At 38.1% G+C, this 24,403-nt stretch overlaps 1 protein-coding gene across 1 annotated transcript in view; it reads right to left on the reverse strand.

Annotated features, from left to right (window-relative positions):
• Positions 1-18,326: 18,326 nt before the first annotated feature.
• STXBP5 (syntaxin binding protein 5 (tomosyn)) overlaps positions 18,327-24,403 on the reverse strand; it is a 100,846-nt gene continuing 94,769 nt past the window's right edge. The window contains exons 24-27 of the mRNA XM_009999976.1: positions 22,817-22,982; positions 21,885-21,996; positions 19,332-19,552; positions 18,327-18,637 (exon numbers count right to left, since the gene is read on the reverse strand). Of these exons, the coding sequence (XP_009998278.1) occupies positions 18,596-18,637; positions 19,332-19,552; positions 21,885-21,996; positions 22,817-22,982 (541 nt within the window). The 3' untranslated portion in view covers positions 18,327-18,595. The remainder of the gene's footprint in view (positions 18,638-19,331; positions 19,553-21,884; positions 21,997-22,816; positions 22,983-24,403) is intronic.

Raw genomic sequence — 24,403 nt, forward strand, 5'->3', positions numbered from 1 at the left:
TGAAGAGCTCTTATATTCTCTGGATAGTGACAAAGCAGAGTAATTTTGTGTTGTTTGGGGTTTTTTGTTTGTTTGTGTTTTTTGTGGGTTTTTTTTAGGGGCCATTCGTTATATATATAGGCAAAATCTGCCGATATCTTTAAAGTTTTTCAAGTACAGTGACTTTATGATTTGACTCAACTGCCAATAGGAGAGTGGAAGTTGCAGCAGAGGTGGAAGCACTCTGAGGCCAAAATTCAGCTTCAACCCAAGCTCTTACAAAGATCCCAGTCCAGAAAATTAGGATATCATCAGCAGTGACAATCCCTTTAATCTGTGCAGTTGGTTAAAAAATACAAACAACCCTAAAAATAATACAAACAACCCTAACAAAAAATACAACAACCCCAACACAGATTTAAATGCAAGTCCATAGTTTGAAAGGCTGCAAGAGGAAGAAGAGCCAGAGTTCCCAAAGCCATGGAAAATTGACTTGTGTAACAGTGTCACAACTTAGCAAAATCTTTGTATCTTGTGAACCCCATCACCTGCAACCTCTCAGACCATTTATATTGCATTGCATGTCCACAAAAATAATTATTAGCACAGCAAAAATAGATTAAGAAATAATTACTGAATTTCCAGGTGTATTTTCATAGAACGTAGAGGTTTTCTTTTCCTCCAGTGCCAATGAAGTCTCTGCAGACCAACAATATGAAGTGGGGGAAAGTCATGCCACTAGTGGTATGACCTTCTCCATCAACTATTCCTTGTTGTCTGAGGTGGGTTAATGCAATCTTTTGTTTTTCTTTTTTTTCCTTTCTTTGTTTGTTTTTTTTTCCTTTTTTTTTTTTTTTTTCTGTAGAATCTTTGTTGATGCTAGAGGGGAAATGATGAAGAGTTATTCAAGCTGAGAAGATGAGAAATGTTGAAAACTTTACTCCAAGGTTAGTTTTCATGATTGATTAAATAGAAACAACTGGAGCAACAAGACTACTGCTAGGTCTTTGTCATCTGCTATTCACATGGATTAGTGCCGAGAATGAAGAAATTAAATAGATGAAGCTCAGAAATGCAGACAGTACCCTGGAACACTGCTCATGTAATTAGTTGAAATGAGACTCCTCAAACTTGAATTAATATTTGGTGCTGTGTGCTGTTTCTGAAGTCACAGCTGTTGCTTTATGAGGAGGGAGGCGAGGGGAGGGAGACTTCAGTGTGGCTGTTTGTGCTTAACTTGCTGCAGTAATACCAGGTCTCTGAAATTAAATCACAGACCCAAAGTATGGACTTTTCACTGTCCATCAACTCATATTCTTTGGACACCGGGAAGAGCACAAGTTCAGCAAACTTCAAATAACATACAAAACGCCTTTAACTGCTTACAAAAGAGAAAGCACTGAGGTTTAGGAGAGAAACTTGCACCAAGAAGGGTATTCACAAGAACATACCACCTCCTAATCCTACAAAATTATAGGCCTTGTATAGGCTTCAGGCCACTTTAGTGGTTTGACAAAAATGAAAGCAAAAATATCAAAACAAATAGTCATTATGCCAAACATGCACTATAGTTTCCAATTCTCTTTTTTTTTTTTTTTTTTTTTTTTTTCTCCCCCCTTGTTTGTCTCAGCCCAATGGCTCTTTGAAGACTTTTCATATCAAAACTATCTCCCTTAAAGGCAGGCAGGGCCCAGCATTGTGCCATTGTCACCACCAGCAGTTTTTCTATTCACTCTAACAGCCCAGCATTGACTTCTATCTCAGATCTTTCCATTGATCCAAGGAGTCTAAAATTCTCAGCACTAAGCTTTGTTCATCTTTTTAAAGAGCAGTGGTTTAGTGACCCCAACCCTCCTGTCCATACGAAAAGAGGGTACTCATAGGATGGACAGAGCCTATTTTCCCTTCAGGCGACCATTTTATTCCTGACTTAGACCAAGGAAGTCTGAAACCTTCAGGGAATGTTAAGTACATAAGCTTTCAGGTAGCTGAGATCTGTGTGTCACATGAAAACAAATCCAGAAGACAGTAATGGATGCTAACCATGCAGTGCAAACCAGTAAGTACACTTGCAGTCACATTTTGGTGTTCTAAACATCTAAAAAGCTGGGCAGTGAACTCACACCTCAAACCTCCTTACAGGGTGTCACGAACCAAGAGTTGTTCTCCACACAAGGTTATTTTAAACATCCTTACCTCCAAGCCTGACCTTCAGGCATGTTTCCTCTTTGATGGAACATGCTGAAGCTGCTTGAACTGTCAAATTTCTACTCCTCAGCAACAAATGCAAACATTTCATTTGTGTGGATACCCAGCTCTCAGGAGGGTGAAATTCAATAATAGTAAATATTTTCTTTTTCTTTCTCTTTCACGAAAGACTCATGATAGAAATTCTAAAATATTTAATCCTAATTAAGATTTGTCTCTGTGATATTTGTTAAATATGTGATTTAGAAAGAAATGTCATTACTGCATTACTTGTCCAGCAACATTCTTAAGATACTCTTCAGGCTTTGAAAGAGTCTCACAGGAGAGTTTACTAGAAAGGAGAGTGATGCTCTTCTAATCCAACTTACAGATGGAAAGGCAGCAGCAATTTTCTGTTGAATTCAGCCTGATGTATGATAAATGCTGCTTTAAAATGAAAGTCTGAAATATGAATGTAGATTTTTTGCATCAGGTAAAGCAGTGCTGACCAAAGGAAATGTGCTAGGCAGCAGACATTATCAAAGTGACATCATCCCAGCCCTGCCGTCTTTAGCAGTTCTGTACCTAGCAACAAGTCAGAGGAAAGGTTTGATTCATCTTGTTTTATTAACAAAGTGTAATTTGTATTCGTATAGTCCAACAGATCAAGGAATTGGGGTTTGGAACTGGATCAGAGCCCACCTTTGTGACAGTGGCCTTAGGGGAGCACTTGTGTTTTGTTTTACTTACTTGTCAGCTGATCCAGGAGACTGAAGTTTGTAGCTCACTACAGAATGGTACTGGGGTGACCAAAACATATGGCATATTTGGGGCTAAATAAACAAGCTAATTCTTTGACCTCCTGTTTGGAGAAAGAGTTAAATGCAACTTTTCCACACTGTGTAGTCCTGGGAGGTGCTGGGATGTTCATTTTTGTAAGGACCTCAAATCTATTAATTGCAAGATAAAGGCAAAAAAAGAAAAAAACAACCACGTAGAGCAGAAATCTCTGCTGAGGCTGCACTCAAGGTGCTTTCATAACATAAATAACAAAAGCAATTTTACAGCTTGATGTCTGAAAGAACATGGCTGAATGGAGCAATTATTAAAGTGGACAAAAAGCAGATTTTCCCACAGAGGCCAGTTTATACCCATTGCGAGGGCTGCGCAGAGCTCTGGGCTGGAGGAGGGGAAAGAACATTTTACACCTGGCAACAGGCTCCCTGGTGAAAAGAGGGCTCCTGGACTTCAGAGGGAGCCTTAATCACTTTTCTTGGTGTTCAAAGGTGTAGAATGCTGAGGGACCCAATGAAAATAAAATAATTTGCTAAACCTTGTCTATTCCATTAAGGAAAATTTATCAAGGTTTGTTAATTTTCAGATAGGAAATTATTGGTTCAACCCAAAAAGAGTTAGCTGGGGCTTGGAAGCCAGTACTAGACTATGGAACTGGAGACAAAACCTGAATACAGCAGGATCTGAAGAAAGCCAGATTGGCAGGAACTATGAAAGAGTGACAGGGCAGGAGCCTAGAGAGGGAGCACACAGCCATGGTAGAACGGGCAGAGCCCAGCAAGGATACAGACACCAGAGATTTGGGGATAATCAGCAAAGCCGGGTTAGTAGGATCCTATCTCGACCTTCTAGGGTCCTCCTAGCATGAAGGTAGGAGAGAGGAACACATTTCTGAAAGGTGTAAGGTGCTGCTGGAGTAACTGCTGAGATGAGCTGCAAGGCAGAAGAAGCAGAAGGATGCGTATGGTGGGGACAAACCAGTGTCCTAGGAGCAGCCCAAGAGCCAGCCCAGGGCACTCGGGCAGGCTGGGGCAGCAGTGATGGGGATGGACACTGGCAGGAAACCTGGTGTGTAGTAACAGGGGCAAGGAGAAAAAGTCTGTCTTGAAACCAGGATTGCTCCTACAACACACATACAAAGCAAACCTCTTTTGTCTTGAGGGGCTTAAATTTTCACTGTCCAAAATAGGAATACAATCTGTTCTGACCTGTTTGCTATGTTTCAGGTGAGCATAAAAATGTATAAATATTTTTGCATAAAACAAAGTATCAACATATTTTAACATTTAAAGTTCAACTTTCCTTCATAGCTGTTTGTATTTCTGTTTTAGATTTGAAAAGGAAAAAAATAAAAAAATCACTCTTTGTTTTGAGCCAGTTTGTTTTCCCTCAAAGGATTTCCCTCAGAATGAGCCTTGCTGAACCATCTGCCCACACGTCTCTGTGGCCTGAAGTGGATTAACTTTCCACCTGCCATTATGCCAGCACCTACTAAATTTCGTAGAATTTTTTAAGCAGAGAAATGGCAACTAGGAAACCTCCAAGATCTTAATCCTGGATTAAAAGACTTTTTTTCAGAGTTGGTCCTACCAGGACCATGTGCTCCAGCATTTACACCTCCCTGCCAGAAAATTCTGACTCTGAAATGAAAGAAAAGCTCAAATGAAAACATAAAATGTCTGTACAGTTATTTTCCCAGGGTTACAAACAATTGCTTTGCTTGGCATGAAGACTTAATGTAGTGCCTCAACTCCAGTGAAAGAAAAAAACATAGAGGCTACACAGCAGTATTGCTTGAGTCTATCTCTGAAAAAAGTTCTTTTGTTTTTCCTTTTCAGTAATAGCCTGTGATTAAGATATTGCAGTTTTTAATATTTTTGTTTGTTTGTTTGCTTGTACGAGTGGTGATTATACCTCAACAGTGAGGAAAACAAGCCACATGCAACATGGACTGTGTTGTCCTTGACTGGTGGAGAAGTGGGGCCAAGCTGGTGGTGGCCCTGTCATCCCCACCTGTGTGGGGTCCAGCCCTTCTGCCCTGCTCCTCTCCTCCCTGCCCACCCTTCTCCTCCAGGGAGGGAAATGGAACAACCTCAGCCAAATAAATCAACCCACGTCACTCCACAAAGCTGGCTTCATCACTGACTGCCTCCCAGTGGGGCTGTATCTACTATTTCAAATAGCAGCTGTGTTGGCCCTGCAGTTTAAGCTTGCAATTAAATTGTGGGTTAAGGTCTTTTATGAAAAATGCCATGGGATTATAAATGATCACAAGCAATTAAATAAAACAGGACATCCCTAGCATGAGAGGGCTGTTGCTGCTCCTTGTTGGTGCATCAGGGAAATTGTTCAATTACTTATCAGCCATGATACCATTTACCTGTTGTGATTTAATGAGATCCTAGCTCCACAGGCAGGAGTCACAGTGCTATGTAGATACCTGAGCCCGTAGATAGGCACCCAAAAGCAGTACTCAAACCCCTAGGTTGACAGCTCCCAGAGAAAGCTGTGAAAATTCAGTGCTTAACTGATTCTGAAAATTCCCAAAGAAGCAAAGCTTTATAGATAATCAGAACTTGACTTCCACTAATTTCATGGGATAATGAGGCCATTTATCTTTGGGGATCTGGTCCTAGCTGCTTTATAACAGTTGTGCCACTTTGTATTTTTGTTAGCGGTGACTTCTTGTTCTGCTGGTTTACATAGGGCTGCTCACAGGCAAACTCCAGAAATATTTACATATGGCCGAATGTTACATAGACCACTCTCAGACTGACTGGCATGCTGTCTTCATTGTATCCACCATGTTTTGTTGTAGTTTTTGAAGAATTTTTAATATTCAGTCTCTTGAAGAAAAACCTCTAAACCTCACTTTTTTTTTACAGACTGAAAGAAGAATTGCAACAAATAAGTTGCTACTTTGTGGCTGGTCTTAATGCATCTACACCCTGTATCTCTTGTCCCAGCCAAGAAGCTCTGCTCTAACACACAAACCTATTGAAATATGGTTGGGGTTGCATAAGGGCACTCTGAAATAAAAACATAGGCAGCTGTGATAGCAAATGGGAGCTGCAACCCCAGTAAAATGCTTGAGTGGACTGGAGAAAGGATGAGAGGTGATACAAACTCCACTGGGCTCTGGCTGTGCCAGGGGACAAGACGTGATTTATTAATGCCAGCAGAAGCTACTTGTGGCAAAAATATGTCAATGAGTATTGCTGGTATGGAAAGTCAGCAGAACTCCTGTCTCAGCAAACTGATTTGAGAATAGGGTTTATCTTAAGCCACTGAAGTTACACATTATCATATCAAAGTGTTGAAAGAAAATTTATTTTTTTTCTTTAGAACAACTGCAGGAGACATAGCTGATGGGTAGGCAGCCTCACTACGTGGGGGGAAAAATCCATGTGCCCCCTTTTTCAGGAATATGTAAGTAATTATTTCCACTTGTTTATTCTGGAAGGGAGAAATTCTTTGCATGCAAGCAGTAATAAATCATGCATTTTAAATATTTGATCCTCTGCTGTCAGAAAAATGTCAGTGCAAAAGCAGTTTCCAGTAGCTAAGATTTGCAATAGAAATTCAAGACCTTTGTGGCAAAGGCCTTGGATTTAAGTATCTCATCTTCTTCTGTAGTGGAAAAATAAGTAAGAACATTGTCTATTTAGGTGAATCTATATGCCTGATAAAAACTTTATAGGTTTTTTTTTCAGCTTGCTATTAGATTTAGAATGAACCCATTTTAAACACTATTATTCTTTCCCTCATTCTTAGCTGAAGTGCTGGATTTTGCTAATGCACATGGCTGGTTAATGGGGTCATCACAATATTGAAAGAATAATTGTCAGAAACGGGGTAAATTGTTTTCTCTGGTTTATTGTTACCATTACTGTTTTGAGATGTATATCAAAGTTACCTAAATTGCCTCTGAGAACCTCATTGCAACATGATGGATTCCTACAATTTAGCTGGAAGAACAGACTGCTTTGTGGTCCTAACACACCAACCACTCTGCTTCCCACTCCCCCACCTTCAAAGCATACATTTTGGTTTAGTTTCTGAATAAAAAGTTACAGTTGTACTTCTTAACCTGCATAACTGTGCTGTGCCTATAAATACATCAAGCAGAATTTCTGTATTTTTTTAATAGTTTCCCAGGGCAAGAATAATTATGCAGCTTATTATCATAGTTTCTACAAATGCTTTACAGTAACCCTTATGAAGAGGGTGTCCATGTAAAACTGAATGCAAAGAGAAGTACATAAGATTTAATGAATCCTGCAGTGAAAACTTAAACAATGTTTCTTTGAGAGCACAGTTATATAAAAATGAGTTCTGATTTCCAACTGAATTGCTCCTGACAATATCCAGTCACGTCTGCTTAGTTGTTTGCCATTAGTGACTTTTATTGCCTCTTCCCCTTGAGATACAGTACGTACCAAGGCCATTTGAGCAGTCTCCTTTCAGTGCAGAACCATGTCACGCAGCCAGAAATAGACCAGGAATTCAGCAAGCCCTTTCAGACCAGCCTGGCTCTTTTCTCCCCCTGCCCAGGCACACACACTATAAAGATACTCTTTCTCTAAATTTCTTTTTTGTTGTTGTACAACTTGTAATTTATTGCCAGGATCCAGAGAGGTAAACAGAGAGGCAGCTGCATGGCTGGGGTGATATTTCTCTCCTGACAACACTAGATGGACCCAGACATACGAAACAATGTGGTATCATGAGATATTTTTGCTGAATAGGATGCTTTCAATTGAGCATCTTCAAGACTGCTTCAGCTTTAAATCTGAATTTGCCAGCTCTAGCAAGGATTTGACATTGACCCTTCACCTGACAGTAATACATTTTTTATCTTTTAATAACATACAGTAGTACTGTGTTGTGATTTCAGGAAGCTCTTTGAGTAAACAAATCATATTCATTGCCTAGAGACTAGCATGCCTTCCCAGAGTCTATAAAGATGAGAGATAAGCTGAAAGATAGGCTTAGTAAAGTTTTCAGTCAGCTAGCAGCAGATTTTTTTTTTAGGAGTACATTATGGCACCAGTTGGAAATTAATGCTTAAAATTATATTTTTCAAGTTGTTTATATGATTTACTGAATTGATATCTCAATACTATTTGATCCAAATGTACAGGGGTTTTCAAACTGGATCTTTAGCCTAGTTTCTCAGGAAAATTAGTTTTCTGTGCTCGTATAGTCTAGCTGCCTATGCCAAGTAAATTGGTTTTGAGCTTAAACTTCAATTTACAATTTCACTTAAATTTTACATCATGCTAAAAAGTAAATCCCTCCAGATTCTGGCTCATTCTTTGGTGGTCACCAGTTGAAACAAGAACAACAGACATATCAGTACTATTGCACCTCACCCCATGGCAAAAATACTGAGGTGTGAGCAGGTTTTGCTCTGGTGTCCTGCCCTACGGGTAGAAATGAGTGAGGGTGGGGAAGATCAGTATTACAGTAAAATAAAGCTTTTAGACAGCATTGCTTTTAAACAGAAAATTAAGACCTCAATAAAAGGAAGGAATGTTATTCCAAAGGCATCCTTGCAATTACTTTCATGGGAATATGGGCACTGCAGTGAGAAAGCAACACAAGCATCAAGCGCTGCACTTACCTTCGGGTCCTCCCAGCAGGGAGCAGCACGGGCTTCCCTCCAGATCCGGTTTTGGGTGACAGCTGCCACTTTATAGAACTTGAGTTGGCATCTGGTGGTAGGAATGAAATGTGTCCAGCACAGTAGGACAATAAAAAAATAATTAACTGTGGGCTACCTTGGGAAATTAGCTGGCTGAGGGGAGGGAGCAAGATCTGTCAGAAATTAGAGTGGTAGCCTTAGTGAAATATTTTAGAACATAAAGGGGGAGTGTGACCATCCTGGCCAACTGAAAAGGGTTTCCAAGTATATATTTGTAAAGGCAAAAGGACACACACAGCCTTGAAGAACGCAGGCCTGAGCATCACCCACATCATCTACATATTTGTCTTGAAATTGTTAATAAGAGTTTTGAAACAGTGTTCAAACTGGAAGGGAATATTTTTGTGTAACACAACGGAGAATAATTACTGACAGATTGAAATGAGCAGCACATGTATTGTACCATTTATTTTATCAATTGAATTCCATGATTTGTTCCTCATTCTCCAGTCTCCTAATGACATTAAGTGGTGATTGTGTGCTAGCTTGGGTAATCAAAATGAAAACTAGCCTTTTTCAGTTGAATTAATTGTTCCTATTTATTCCGCTTCCAATTCAGTTTTTAGCTATTATTTATAGCCTTATTTAAGAAAGATTGCATCTCTTCTGCAAAACCACTGTCTTCAGCAAAACCTCTGTCAGAAATAAGAGCAGTTTTACAAAAACTGAAATAATGCAGCATTTCTCATTTCAGTTGGATGTGCCTTCCATACTTAGTTTTTGGCTTGAAAAGAAAGCCATTATATTCAGATAATAGTTTTCCCAGCCAAAAGCATGTGCTCACATGGAAAAGACTGACTGTTAAACTCTAGCAAAATCTGTAATCTACTCACGATGACATATTATAATAGAAGCCTATGCTAAGTAAAGGCACTTTGGTTTTATTTTTAAGAACTCCTGAGACACCACAGGGTTGATGTATCTGAATCCAGACCAGGAGCCTGATGTCTTTTTGTGCTTTTGATGAAAGGAGATTTGTTCAGTGCTAGAAAAGATTGAGGCAGTGGTGTCAGAGTTGTTGCAATGTGACAAAGGTCACTATCTGTAAAACCTTAATCTTGTAGAGGAGCTGGGTATGTTAATTCATTAATTGCTTATTGTTGATCAACCATAACAATTGCTAAATGATCTAGGGCTCACTTCATTACAGTCAGACCTAGGTAAAAAATCCACACTGTTGCCTTTATTATGTGTTTTGAGGCAAAGCTTTCCCCTTCCTCTAACTCTCAGCCTCTCTTTTGAGCAGACAGGTAGTTATCACAAGTTTGTGTAGAGCAGCCCTTGAGAAACAAGAATTTCCCAACAAACACAAGTTGGAGGTGAGTAGGATTATACAGGGTGCTTGATTCAGCCAGGTTTTGGGTGACCCACACTGGAGGAAAGCTCTAGAGGTCAATGAAGCTTCCATGTATCCTGCTCTGGCAACAAGTTACATGTAAAAACTCACAAAAAATATTTTTTTCTAAAGAAGCTTATCTGGAACAGTAGAAGAATTGATTTTGATCTTCCCAGGGGTTTCACAGATTTCTTTCAAGAGATGCTGAAAATCGACCAGAAACTGCTGTGCTTAAATATGAAATGGAAAGTAGGTAAATATTTGAGCCTCCTAAGCTCATAGCTAGAACAGACTCTGAATTTGAGCATACTAAAGAGAAAACCCAATAGAATGGCTTCATTAATCCTTTTTTTTTTTTTTAATTACTAAATTTTGTCTACCCATTTCATAGGGGATGGATTTTTATATTTTAAAAAAAAACAACCACCAAAACAATCTTTATATGAATTAGTACTATGTTGAAATACTCATCGTGAAAGACAGGCATGTGTGTACCCAGTCTAAAGGCCTCACCAGGGGCCTGGGCCACTGTGCTCTGTGCTTCAAGATCTCAGAATAAAAAGGACCATAACCAGTAGCTGAGATTCTGACATTCAGCTAAAAGGGACTTACTGAGGTGGTGCTAAGAGACTTGCAGGTGCCTGAGAGAATTAGGAGATACCAGCTTGAAATTGTTTTCTGTTCGCTCCCACAGAGGAGACTGCATTCCACACTGTTCTTCTCAGGAGCCTCTTGTGCCCTGGAAATCACAGTTATACAAAATTTCTCATTATGCCTGCTTAATTAAGCAGAGGAGTTGTAAAATTATCAAAACATAAGCATAGTCTGACATTTTGATTGCAAACCCCTTCAAACAACCAGCTCTCTCTAAAGCCCTGCTCACACTGCAGCTGCAGCAAGATGCAGAAATGCTGTTAGCTGCTCCAAAGCAGCTGATGCCCAAAGACATCAGTCTTCCCATTTTTCTTTTGACTGTGACTTTTCTACAGTTTACAGTAGTTTTGGAGTCAAACATCTTTAAAGAGAGTTAGAAGCTAAAGGAGTGCTCTCCAGGTCTGAGCCAACCAGGAGGCCGAGCTCCTGCCCTGCACAAGCCTCAGTCCAGTTTTTTTCTTGTGGCTGAAAGCTACAAAAAGACTCTGCTGCAGCAGCTGAGCAGAGCTCTGCTGCTATAATGAGTTACATATGCAAGCCCCCAAGCCCTTACTAAGGGAGCATTAATTACTCATTATGAAGAATTAACCAGCAATCTACAAGGTGAGAAACTAGTGTTTGCTGATGTTTTCTTGAGGGTTTATCTCTGCAAGACTGTAGGAGGAAACATTCTATTTCCCTGTGCCAGACTGGGGTGACTCCAGCAAGACTGTTACCTTTTCTCTTAGTAGCAGGAACAGCCAGTGCCTCTTGCTTGGCAGACCTACAGCCAAAGGAGCAGCCCAGGTGCCCCAGGGCAGAGGGAGGGAGCTTGTGAGATCAGGGCTAGGATGCCCCCGAGCACCCATAGGCCAGGGGGCAACAAGAAGTTGGTTCAGGGACCCAGCTGGGATGAAGAAACTGCTTCAGAAAGCTGGAACACAAGCCTGGTCCCTATGTCTCTACTCAGCACTTAGCACTGCCCAATTTAGAGTCCCTCTGCACTGGACCTAAGTTGCCCAACTGCCATGTCCTCACAGGGTTTCCAGCTTCCTCTCAGGAACCATTCCCAGTTAAGAATCTGGGTTGGGAAAACTTCTGGAGTGGCGCAGTTTAATACTAATGGATATATTGTTATGTGTCTGTAGATATTAGAGGGATTTAATTTAGAGTATGTTGGCACTGGAGCTGTTACAACATGATGTTAAAGTTTTATGTAGGTCTCATCAAACCCTGGTCTTCACTAAACCAAAGTGCTTCACTTTGCAACCTCAGTCTGACAATCCCCTCCTCCTCAGTCCATTGATGCTGTGTGCAGCCCCGCAGTCCCCATGGGGAGGGAGCTACTCCTGCTGAGCTGCTAGTGATGGCAGAGATTACCAGAGCTAGTGAGCAGCTGGAGACAGTGTGGCAGCACTGAATACCTTCAACTTAATTGGACTAAAGTTAAAATGATTTTTTTATTCCAATAAACCATCCTACTTATAACTCGATGTGCTGCAAAGCTTCATGTTCAGTATATGCAATTAGCATATTGGAGAAAAATCAGGAAGGCAGGAGAGGTCTGGAGCCAGCACTTTTCCCACAGGTGAAACCGTGTAATAATGCATCTGCTGTGCCATAAATATAGCTAAGAAAGTAATGATCATTATCTCTTCTCCCCATGCACCCTGGGCTCTTAACAAAAACTGTCAAAATACAGCTACAGAAAATACTGTGCTTTACTGTGTCTTTGTAATATAAATGACATTAACTTTTCTCATAGGTTAAAAAGAACATCAGGATTTCACATCATCACTATCATGATGCAAGTTTCAGAGTATTTTTAGACCTGCTGATTGTAGGGAGGTGGGTGTTGGCCTCTTCTCCCAAGTAAATAATGACAGAACCAGAGGAAATGGCCTGAAGTTGTGGCCAAGGAGGTTTAGATTGAATATTAGGAAGAACTTCTATACTGAAAGAGTGGTCAAGCACTGGAACAGCCTGCCCAGGGAGGTGGTTGAGTCACCATCCTTGGAGGTATTCAAGAAATGTGTAGATGTGGCACTTCAGGGCATGCTCTAGCAGCCAAGCTTGTGGGGTTTGTTGTGGGTGTTTTTTGGTGGAGTGTGTGGTGGCTTGGTTTTTATTTTGTTAGTTTTTGTTTTGTTTTGTGTTGATGGTTGGACTCTCTGTTCTCAGGTCCTTTCCAACCATGACAATTCTGTGGTCAACACAGACCAACCATTTTGCCTCTTGTGCTCCTTAGGGGCCACCCACTGTCAACCTGGCTGCTACTGCCTCAAGCACAAACCACTCAGCTCATTATAAAGTGCATCACACCAAAACTTAAGCAAAATGAAATGGCCTCTTTTGGTAAGGAGTCATGGTATACTCCAGCCATCAGGAAAAGAACTGCTTAAGAAGAAAAGGAGTAAAACCCACTCATTTCAGGAGAGATTTGAATAGTTTATTTTGCCCAGTCAGAGCCCTTCAGCATAATGACACATTCATATACACATATATGAACTTTTGTTTTTTTAACATTAATGTATAATACATTTTAAATTTAAAATACCAGCTGCACAGGTATTTTTATTTACAAAAATATTCCATACTTAATTTTTAAACTTTGTTATGATGACATATTTCAGTTCAAGTACATGTAAGTAAAATAACTCTATGCAATCTAACATAGTTTTGTTTGTAACAGTACAGTTTGCAGTTCTTATGAAACTATATTTGTAGACAGATGGATTTGCAACCCTACCTAAAATGCATATTCCAGTAATCACCCTCAGAAGAGCTAGTGGGGCTCAGCAAGACTTAACTGAAGAATAAGTTGCAATGAAGAAAAAGAAAAAAACCACACATGTCCACACTAAGATATACATAAACAAGAACTGCTACACATCAAGCATGCTCACCCACAAGTGGGCAATGTTAGAAAAATTTACTCATGTTTTTTTACTCTTCCCCCCATGGTGCTGGTACAATGAAACAGTAGCATAACTAGAAAGCAGCATGTTTTCCTAGTTCTATCCACTACAGACAGCAGAGTTCAGGTCTAAAGTAACACAGTACTGCTTATTTACAATTCTGTTTTAAAGGGAATATTTAAAACATGTTCCCATCCCTCCCTCTCCCTTTGCATCACCTATTACTGAATGGTAGTGGTAATCCACATACAACTCCTTACATGTTTTCAACTGAAACAGTTTAACTTCTAGTTATTATTTGCCCAGTAACATGTAACTTAGGTACTAACAAAACCAAATACAAGTGTAAAAGAAAGCTACAGCTCTAAGACATAAACATAAACATTTCTAGGTGCTTTACATGAAAAACCAAAAGGAATACTGATTGACATATTTCACTTGATTGTTCTGGTTTTTTTTTTTTTTTTTTTTTCAAAGGAATGATCACATCCTTCAGCCTAGACTTTATAAATTATAAAAGAACCCAGAAACACAGAACACTCACTTGGCTTGAAACAATAGTAAAGCAGATGATATCCAGTACATCTTTGTAACATGAATAAGAAAGAGAAATTGACCCAGCTTGGCTTTTCAGTGAAAACAGAAATAAAATTGGTTTAAGCTGATTTGCCTACATTACACTTTGTTTGGTTTTGTTTTACTTACTTCCTACCCTCAAAACATCACTTACTTCTGTCTACAAAGTATTTGAAGGTTTGGTGGTAGTTACAAAGCTATCAACATCGACCCAAAAAGATTCTCATAAATTATCCAGGAAATTGGCTAGAATAAAGAAAAGGTTCAACCAAGTCTCCCTGGAACTCAGACAGGGCAGCAAAGGGCTGCACACCTTCCCCTCACCCCCAAATTCAGCTGCTGTTAGTGCCCACCTGGGCATGTTAAACCATGATGAGAAGGAAGAGGGCACTTCAGCCACAGACTGCAAGTTTTCAACATACTAGGGATACAAAAAAACCCCAACCCAATTTACATGTAAAGTGCTAATGTATAATCAAAATTCATATGTCACTCAAAGAAAACACTTCTCGGGCAGACCTCACTTCAGTTTCAGGGAATTTCAAAAGACCAAGGATTAGAGCTGAAATAAAGTCTTTCATGTATATAACTACAGAAAAATAATGGAAAACAAGTCAGCCACAGACAGCAGCTATTGAGAAAACTTTTACATTAGGCTAGTTTTCTGAATTCACTATCTTCCCTCTCCATACTTAGGGAATTGTTTAAGAAAGTTCAAAATGGGAGGTAAAAATAAGACTATTTTCTGCAAAGCAAAATTGGCTATTTGTTTTCATTGCTTAGTAAATGTATCATCTCCATATGAGATATGAATGTATTCATAAGCTTAAAACAACTTCTTCTATGGATAATATACATACTTTAAGTACTTTGACTTAAAAATTGAACATAACTCTTTTTAAAATTAAAGGTAGAAGTGTACATATAAAATTATTTAAAACTAAAAGTATATTCTTAAGCAGTATGTATAAATATAACAGATTTTATTGTATTATCTAGTAACAAATCTGAAAGTGTTGCAGTAATTTATAAACTGAATGCAGACACAAGTGCCTATGATTAGATTCTATAGTGTATATACTTGTATATACATATTTTGCTAAGAAAACACATTCTAAATGATAGTCACATAGTTAGCAAATGTGCCCAAAAGCAATCTGTTCTAAAGTCTTTATTGAATGTGTGTGTTTATATACAAATAATGAACCTGATCTGCACAAATGTAGAAACAAAATTAAGGAATAAAATATCATGATTGAATTAAAGTGCAGGAAAAATTCAAGTTTAAAAGGTCAGGTAAGATCAGTGCCATTAAGCAAAAAAAAACCAAAACCCAACACAACAAAAACCAAAAACAAAAGGACAAAAAAAAAAAAAGGCATACAAAAAGGAAAAAAAAACGGAAATGAACCTGCTTCCAAAAATCCTCCTTTGGATGTAGCTTTCCAACGTGACCTGCCATGCAAGTACCACCTCAGGCAAAAAACTTTGCATAAAGACAGACAAGGAACACAGCTATATATTACTATATTTTATAACTGACTGTATGCTGAAGAACAAATCACTGGAAATGCCTGTGGTGTAACACTTTCAGACTTATTTGGAATACACGCATATTTACACATATCAACATTCAAAAGTTACAATTTGGCAGGACTAGGGCAAAGAAAAGCTTCTTCAGTTTACAGTTCCTAATGAGACACACCACATATAAACAGACAGGTAGCAGCAGTTTCTTACACTTCCATCAAAAAAATGTAGTAGCTCAATTATATTTTATAGTTTTCCAGACACTCTAAAAAAGTTTCACACAACTAAAATGCTAGCAAAAAACCTGGGGTACTTCCCCCCCAAGGATTTCAATTTACTTTGCTGTACAAAAGGTGCACCACTAATAGCAGAGTAAGATGCAACAATGTGTGTACGATTGACTTCCTTCCACAGAGAAGGAAAAATAAACATTTTGGACCAAAATTGTATATAGCCCCTTTTGTTGACCAAGAACTATTTGTATATTCATCTCCCCAATTTTCAAATTTAGAAGCATGCCCTGAACATATGCAACAGAAAAAAAAGATTCAATTATGGTAAACTGTGTAACACCAAGTAATACACTACTCTCCATGTACTGGCAGATGGTTTCTCATTGCCTCCTTTTTTTTTTTTGCTTGCTGGTGGCTGTCAAATGCTTCTTGATGGGAAAGTTAAGTACACTTTCCTTTCAAGCCAAGGTCATCTTCCATTCAACTGATAGCATGATTTGCTGAAGAGTATTTTTGCCATCCTCTCCCCAAGAGTCTGACCAGATTAATTTTCCAGGATTCTGTTCCTCTGAAATACAGTTCATCTTCACCAGGTCAAAAATCATCAGTTATCTCAATTTATAAATGTGAATTAAGGAAGGGGACAAGTGTCAGCTAGGGTGTTTTATTTTTGGAAATGGTATGGATAGTATTTTGTCTTTTTTTCTGGATTTTTAATAAAATGCTTTTATTTAAATATGCATTAATTAGTCATTAAAAAGAAATCAACATGCAAAGGCAAAACTTGCATGGCAAGCTGAGTTAAGTAACTGGATAGAACATTGCCTCAGTAGATATGGGACAGAGCCATCAAGAAATCATAATGCTGTGTGTTCTAATAGTCATGTTCTCATTTTTTAAGCTCTTCAAACTGTGGACATGGTATGGCATTGCCCTCATACTGGCAACACAATTCACTTGTCTTTTTTAATGAGATATTGCTGTAAATACAAATCAGAAAGTTTATCACTTTGTGCTATAAAGCCAAACATCTTTGCCTTTTGTTTGAAAAATGAATTAAGAAACATCAGTAACTTCAGTATTTTGCATCCTTTAAGTGTTTTGTAAGGTTGCCTTATTTATTTACCTGCAACATCACTTTACAATCACAGATATAACCAAAGTTTTGCTTTGGAATCATTTGGGATGTGTGTGAAAAAAACCAGACAGAATGTGACGCTTGGAGAAGCCAACCCAAATTATTAATTTCAGACAATGTAGACCTATCAGCTTCTACGTACTCACTTTCATAAAACAAAACCAATCATTAACTATTCCTGCTTTCAGGGAAAAACTCTAAGTTTTTTGGAATGTAAATGATTATTTTAAGGAATTTTCTCTTTAGAAAGAGCTCTAGTCATTCTCACTTTAGTGCAGCAGACATTTGCAGGTTAGGTCAGCTGTATTATTTCCCTCACTGAAACTGGACACTGCCCACATTGAAAATACTGCTCTGGAGACTAAATCCAACTGCCTTTAGTACTGGGTGGGCCTGAGATACATACATGTAAAACAGATCTAGCTTCGAGACTTGCTGAACAATATCCTAACAATTTTTAAATTAGATGCTTGCCATTATTCATATATCAGCACTTCCATGGAGTGCAAAGCTGTTTAAAAACCTGAGTCCAAGGTTATTAGATGTCATTGTAAAGGACTAAAGGGGCATCTAGAACATAAGTTGTGAGCAAAACTATTCCAGCTATTTTAGTTAATGGCTGTAAAGACACATTCTGTTAAACATTTATAAAAATTCACAGCATGAATGGAACCCACAGCCAATTCTAATTGTTATACAAACTGAACCAATAACTATTTTTTGGCAAAAAAATTACATTTAACTGAATAGAAGTAAAAGGATTCTTACCACAATGAAGGTGCTACCACATTTCACACTGTACAGCCATAACACAAATGAAAACTCCCAGCATGACACATTCCAGTCATATTATTCACTTGACTTTTTAATGCAAAAATTGTGTATTCTCTTATTTTGCACTTCACAGAATATTATGTGAATACAAGAATACTAGATCAGGGGTCCAAGAAAAGACTATGCACTGGTCAACTATGTATACAATTTTCAACATGAAATCTTCGAAGCTTCCAGCTTTTTCGATGAAAGAAGTAATGACAAACTTCAACTCTTCTTCAACAATAATGGTAAGTATAGAGTCCTAGAGAGTGTAAGTGTAAGTCAGCTACGGTCCAGCAAGACAAGTTTATTCCAGCTCTTGGACCCCTGATTTATTGCCTCTCCTCACAGGAGGGTATAACACTGGCAGCAATTACAATAGCACAAAAACTTTTGGCATATGAAATATTAACACAGGATTGACCCTGCATTGCCCCTGCCCATCTCGCACTACGTTTTCCCTTTACTCTCTCTTCCCCATGTTCTAGTTACCTTCTCTGTTCCAGCTCTCAGCTAACCAACACGTAAGAAACACTCAAGTTTGGTTTCTTTGTGTGTGTTTCTTTTAAATATAAAGCTCCTCAGTTAAAGCCATGACTGAGGTAAAACAGTGTGTGATTTGTGCTAGGAAACAACAGCATTCAATGGTGAATACTCCTTTTAATTTCAATGGTCCTGCCAAAATGAATGAAAAACCAAGATTCTCTCATCAGGACAAAATTAAACAGATGTAACCGATGAGCATCATCAGAATTGGTACCACTTCTTGTCTTTGTACTTCAACATCATCTAAAAAACAAATAATTATTTATAGTTACTTCTTCTGTAATGTACTAAAAAGCACAATGATATAAACAAATTACATGCTTAACAAAGCAGCATGAGAAACGGGGACTTTAATAAGGCTTCTCTGAACTGCAACAACAACATTGCTCAAGCATGAGGAATTTTCTAATGGCAGCATCACTGCTGATGATTTAGTCTCAGATAAATAAGCTTTTAGGAGAATGGGAAGGGTGCACATGAGTTTAGGGAATGGAAGAGATCTGCAGCAACACAGAAGAGAACAGCCATTTATCCTACATAGCTACTGTGAAACAAATTAGCTGAGATTCATGTGGTTTGCATACAACAACTGGATCTTTAAGAACCACAGGAATCTCACAGGGAACATTACTCTTCTTACTCAATTCAGTGACAAATTCTTTAAGTAATGAGAACTGAGCCACACGTTTGGAAGGCTACATGTCATTCAGGAAGCAGGTATGCTCCAGATCAACCTGCTGCAAGACAAAGCTGCTACATTAATACTTCATAATTATGAGTAAAGAATTTATAGATAGAAGTGCAGTGTCCTTCACCAATGATACTGTTTCATTTAGATACCTAACACTCCTTTTTAGAAGTGAGATATTTGCAAAACTTGCATTTACTTGATACAGAATCAGTTTCATCCTCTCATTTAACTTGTCAAAGGACTCACCTCATGAGCATGTTTAGAGAAAGAATCAGCACTGTAAAGCATTGCTGCAGTTTTTTCTTCCAGTTCTCCTAGTTTCTGTCCTCTTTCATCTAGTGCCAACCGGGCTCGTGCTAGTTCACCAACTACACCAGATGCTGCTCCTTTGACACCTTCAATGCCCCCAGGTCCGGGAATATGCTGGGCAAGACTTCTTGATGCCTTCCCAGACGCTGATTCTCCAACTAGAGGCATTGACAAAGCAGCAAAAACACAATAGTAAGGTTTCCAATCATTATTACTAAATGCCAATGTAATTAGTTTATAAAGAGGTGTCATTTCTTTGCACAGATGCTGAACACTGATAGAGATGCCTACAAACAATACTCACTACTCCATGTTACTACATGTTACTATTTAATAGAATCATAAAGATTGGAAGGGACCTTAAAGATCACCAAGTCCCACCCCCCCTGCCATGAGCAGGGAACCCTACCACTAGATCAGGTTGCACAAAACCTCCTCCAACCTGGTTTAAAAAAACTCCAGGGATGGGGCATCAACAACCTCCTGGGCAACCAATTCCAGTTCCTGACCACCTTTATAGTGAAGAATTTCTTCCTAATACTTAACCTAAATCTCCCCTCTCTCAGTTTAAAAATAATAATAAAATTGAGATTTTTCAAATGTATTTCAGGGTTTCCAGGAAGTTTATAAAATACAACCTTTTCACAGTTTGACTGTGAAATTAACACTCTCTCAGTAGTGCTGGCATCACAGTCATCAACAGACTTGTGCTGGTGAAGTGGCTTTTAACAACACAGCTTAATTCACAGGGAAAGTGTTGGGACTTCCACAGACTAAGCAGAAGAGTTTTGACAACACAAGTTGTAGTCAGTTCTAGAAGTGCTTTGCTAGTATAGCCAGCCAGTACAACTCCACCAGCAGAAGCTTCCTTTGATGGAAGTTCAGTTTTAGATGCAGACACCTGAAGATTAAATGTCTATTCTCTCATAACTGTAAAAATCTTGTAAAAAATAATATATGTAATATAAACAATGAAAAGGCAGTACAGCTGTAAGCCAGATTAGCTCATCTTAAAATCCACAAATGGTCAGCTGAACAGCTCTCTAGACTCCAGTAATTGCATTGGCTACATCTCCGTACCATGAGGGGACATCAGCCACCTAGTTCTGTCCAGACACTTAATGGATGTGTCAATCTAATAGTGAACTGTATACTCTACAAAAATTTGAGTGAATGGTAGAACATTTTTTGGATGCTTAAGTTAAACCAAATAATCTTTAATTTTTTTTTTAAAACAATTAAACTATTTTTTTTTCCCACCTCTATGAAATATGATATAAACTTACTTAGGAAGTTTTGTAGCAGTATTTCAAAATTTTGTGATTTGATCTTCTGCTTCTATGAAGAATAATTTAGATTTCAAGTAACACTATCAACACTTTAATCTTGAGGGTTTACAGAAAGAAAATAAATAATTTCACTTACTACAGATTCTGCTGTGACCCTGCTACTAAATATGACAACTTAAAAGACATCTGAAAATGTCTTTAAAATAGTAATTAAACTTACTTTCAGGCTACAATTCATTAGGCTTTTTTCCGCCCAATTCAATACTATTCTCCTCTTGAAGATCTAAGCCAAAACAGGTCTTTCCATCAAAAGCCACAAACAAAGCCTGAGACTGAGTTATAAAAAAGCTAGTTATGTCCTCAAAAATAGGTTAGAAGTCAGGACAAAATGGTGGAAACTTGAAATAAAGTAAACAGCCTCTATAGCTAGAAAAAGAAAGGACTAAGGGAGCTTTGTCTGTTTTGACAGCTACATTTAATGTTAAAAAGGAAACAGTTCTTACAAAGAAACTTGCATAATACCTGTTTCATCTCACAAATATCTGAATAAGTGGACAATATTTTCTTAAATATATTGAAACGCTGCATGTAACCACAGGAAAAAAAAAAGCAAAAAGAAAAAGAGTAAAGCTGTAACAAAAAAAAAAAAAGAGAAAGTGATAAAATAATAAAACCTCCCAAATCTGAATTTTACTGTTCTATGAACAGACAAGTGAATTGAGCTGTCATACAGTTCTGTCCTTCCTCTCATTCCTTAGGCATCTCTGCACAAGCCAAATGAGGAAAAAGAATCTAGCCACTGAGCTGAAGTAGAATGGAGTTTTGATTTTCTCAATGTCCAAAACAGTGCTCTTCAGAACCAGCCCCTTGCAGTTAAACAGCATCAAGAAAATTATGGTCAGAACTACACACTTCATAAGGATGAATAAAAATAAGATCAGTTGTCCCTTTATTTATTTCATAATCTACACCAGAATAAACGAGGTAAAGAAGTCTATGAAAAGAGAGCACCAAGCTTTTCTGATCTTGCTGGTAAGGTGTACAGTGCAACAGCTATGAAAAATCAGTTGTTATTCCCCTTTTTTACTTTCCTCTTTGGACATGTAACGTCTGTCCTATTAACACAGGTAATTAATCTCTTGAGGATCACTTTCTTCCTTGAGCAGAAATACCAGAAAAATAGCGAACAGTAAAAACTTACAGAGTTCTTCTCTGTCAAGAGACTGTGCCCCACCTCCGAACAGGCCTTTAAAGAACCCCCTGTTTGGTGCTTCTGGTGTTTCTACAGGAGTGAAGAGCTCACCCAGCATTTCCTTTGCAATGAAGAGACACAACAAGATATACATTATTTTTCGCAGAAATTAACAGAATATCCTTCCACTTTAAGGATTTATTTTGTGCATTTGAATTTCAAAATGAATACACTTTATTTGGTATCTGCCTTTGCCAGGTGACTTAGGAAATAAAACATAAAAACATATTAGGAAATCAACCCAAACAATCAGTTGTGAGTGTTGGAAGCTTATAGCTCATGGAATTCAGTAAAAAAAAAAAAAGGTCCAGTAAAGCTGTATTTACCCCTCAGCAACTTGGGCACTACTCCTGATTTTGTTCTGTTAAAACTGTATCTACAAAAACTCTTATATGTGTGGTGTAGAAGAAGAGCTTACAGCCTGCACCTCTGCTGTTTCAGTACTCTATACAGCTCCCAAGCTGAAGCACACCTGAGAATCTTTTCAAGCTGTTAACATCCCTGAAACATTAAGGTTTCCTTCAAGTATCCAGAGTCAGCATTCACTGCTTGTGTCAGCATGCATCTCCACAAGCATCAAATGAACAAGGGAGCTTTGTTAACTTCACACATTAGCCAAGGAATTCTCCTACCAATCTAAAAGGAAATTAAGTAAGAAACTATTTCAAATACAAGAGGATGGATGAAACAGTAAAATTTAAGAGTAGGAGAAATGATTAATCCCGCAACAGACTACAAAGCAATAAAAATCAAGGCATAAAAGCCAAGATGCTCAGCTTTATGACAAACTTAATTACTGGAAGCATTTTGAATCTAGAACCGTGAACCTCAGAGTATACCTATGTCAGAAAACAGTAGGGTTGTTTTTTTTTAATCATTACCTGAAGATTTTCACATGTTTCTTGACTGTAGGTGAGCCTCTGTATTTCAGTTGGTGAGACAAGATAGAGTGCTTGTCCATTATTGGTGAAGCAGAACGTTCTGGCTATCCGCATATTGGTGAGTGGCAGGTAATATACATCCAACAATGGCCTTAAACTTGGCAAACTTAAGAAAAAGAATTTTAAAACCTCATTAAATATAGTAGGGTTGCCTATTATTTATCAAATAGCTAATTTTCAAACTGCAATATATTATTTTTTCTTCACCATCTACTTAAGTACTGTGTAAAAAGGGCATCATTTAATGCAATTACAAAATCTCAAATCATAAACCTGAGATTTCTCACAATAGCACCTCAAAAGTGAAAAATACAAATCTGCCTCACAGATACATTTAAAAGCATAATTTACATGATAGTCTCAGCATGTATATCACAGATTCACTTCAATAACTATCCAGTAATTACTAACTAAGTATTTTGATAAGTATCTGCCAAGTTTATAATTAAACATCCTGCCTCTTCTCTCAGGTGAAGAATTTCTCCTTGACTAAAAATACAAGTCCAAAAGATCTCTCCTTAAGATCACTTGGAAACATGCAGGGGTTTGCTTTCAAAGGAAAGCAGAATTCAGTAGTCTGAAACAACAATCTTATGAATTATCTCTACCTTTTTCTGTCTGACTGCACATTCAAGAGGAAGTCTTCTTAAAGTTTGCTTACCTTATATTTTCTGATTCTGCTCATGTCACTGCAGTACTTACTGCATCAAGCTACTGAAGAACAGATACAACACTCTGGCTGTAACAATGCTCTTGCTACCAAACAGTCCTCTACCTCAAAGTAATAATGCAAGTAAGAAGTGACTGAACACTTGATGTCTTGATAAATGTAATTTTCTCAATATGTTATTCTCAAATGTACCAACAATACATGGAGCAGCTTGTGCTGCAGATACCATCTGCATACAATAATTTCTAGAAACTGAAGGGTCAGGAAAGGGACAAAGTGAAGCTGAAAGCAATGAAAAACAAATAGGAAGAAACCACAACTGTAACTGTTGGTCTTTTGTGTGATACTGAGATTTCTAAAATGCTAAGCTTGCATTTCAGAGACTGTGGATTGTATCTTAGCAGGAGACTTCATCTATGACAAACAAAGGGAAGGAGAACAGGTAACATGACTTTGGAGGCAAGTTCTACAGGTAAGAAATAAATAGAAATATTCCCTTGTCAGCATATCACCCAGAAATTACACTTCTGTGGTGCATCTATCTAGACTAAGAATATTCCTAAGACTGAGTTAGTAACAGGGAAGTACTTCGTTTTAGACAGATGGAAACATAAAACATAGAGCTTCAAGACAAAACAAAAACATTAGATGATAGGACAGGCATGACATCCATGACAGCATTTTCAGAGCAACAGTTTTCAGAATCATCAGTCTTATTTAAACTTATATTACTTGACAAATACTGTGCATGTTGGGTATGATACAATACTCTGATAACTTCATACAAACAGCATCGTAAGTCCACTTCCCAGCAGGCATTCATGCTTATGAAATGGAGGTAATACTTGGGAGTTCAA

The sequence above is a fragment of the Chaetura pelagica genome, unplaced genomic scaffold (genome assembly GCF_000747805.2).
Source record: "Chaetura pelagica isolate M959 unplaced genomic scaffold, ChaPel_1.0 scaffold135, whole genome shotgun sequence".
NCBI classification, from domain to species: Eukaryota; Metazoa; Chordata; class Aves; order Apodiformes; family Apodidae; genus Chaetura; species Chaetura pelagica.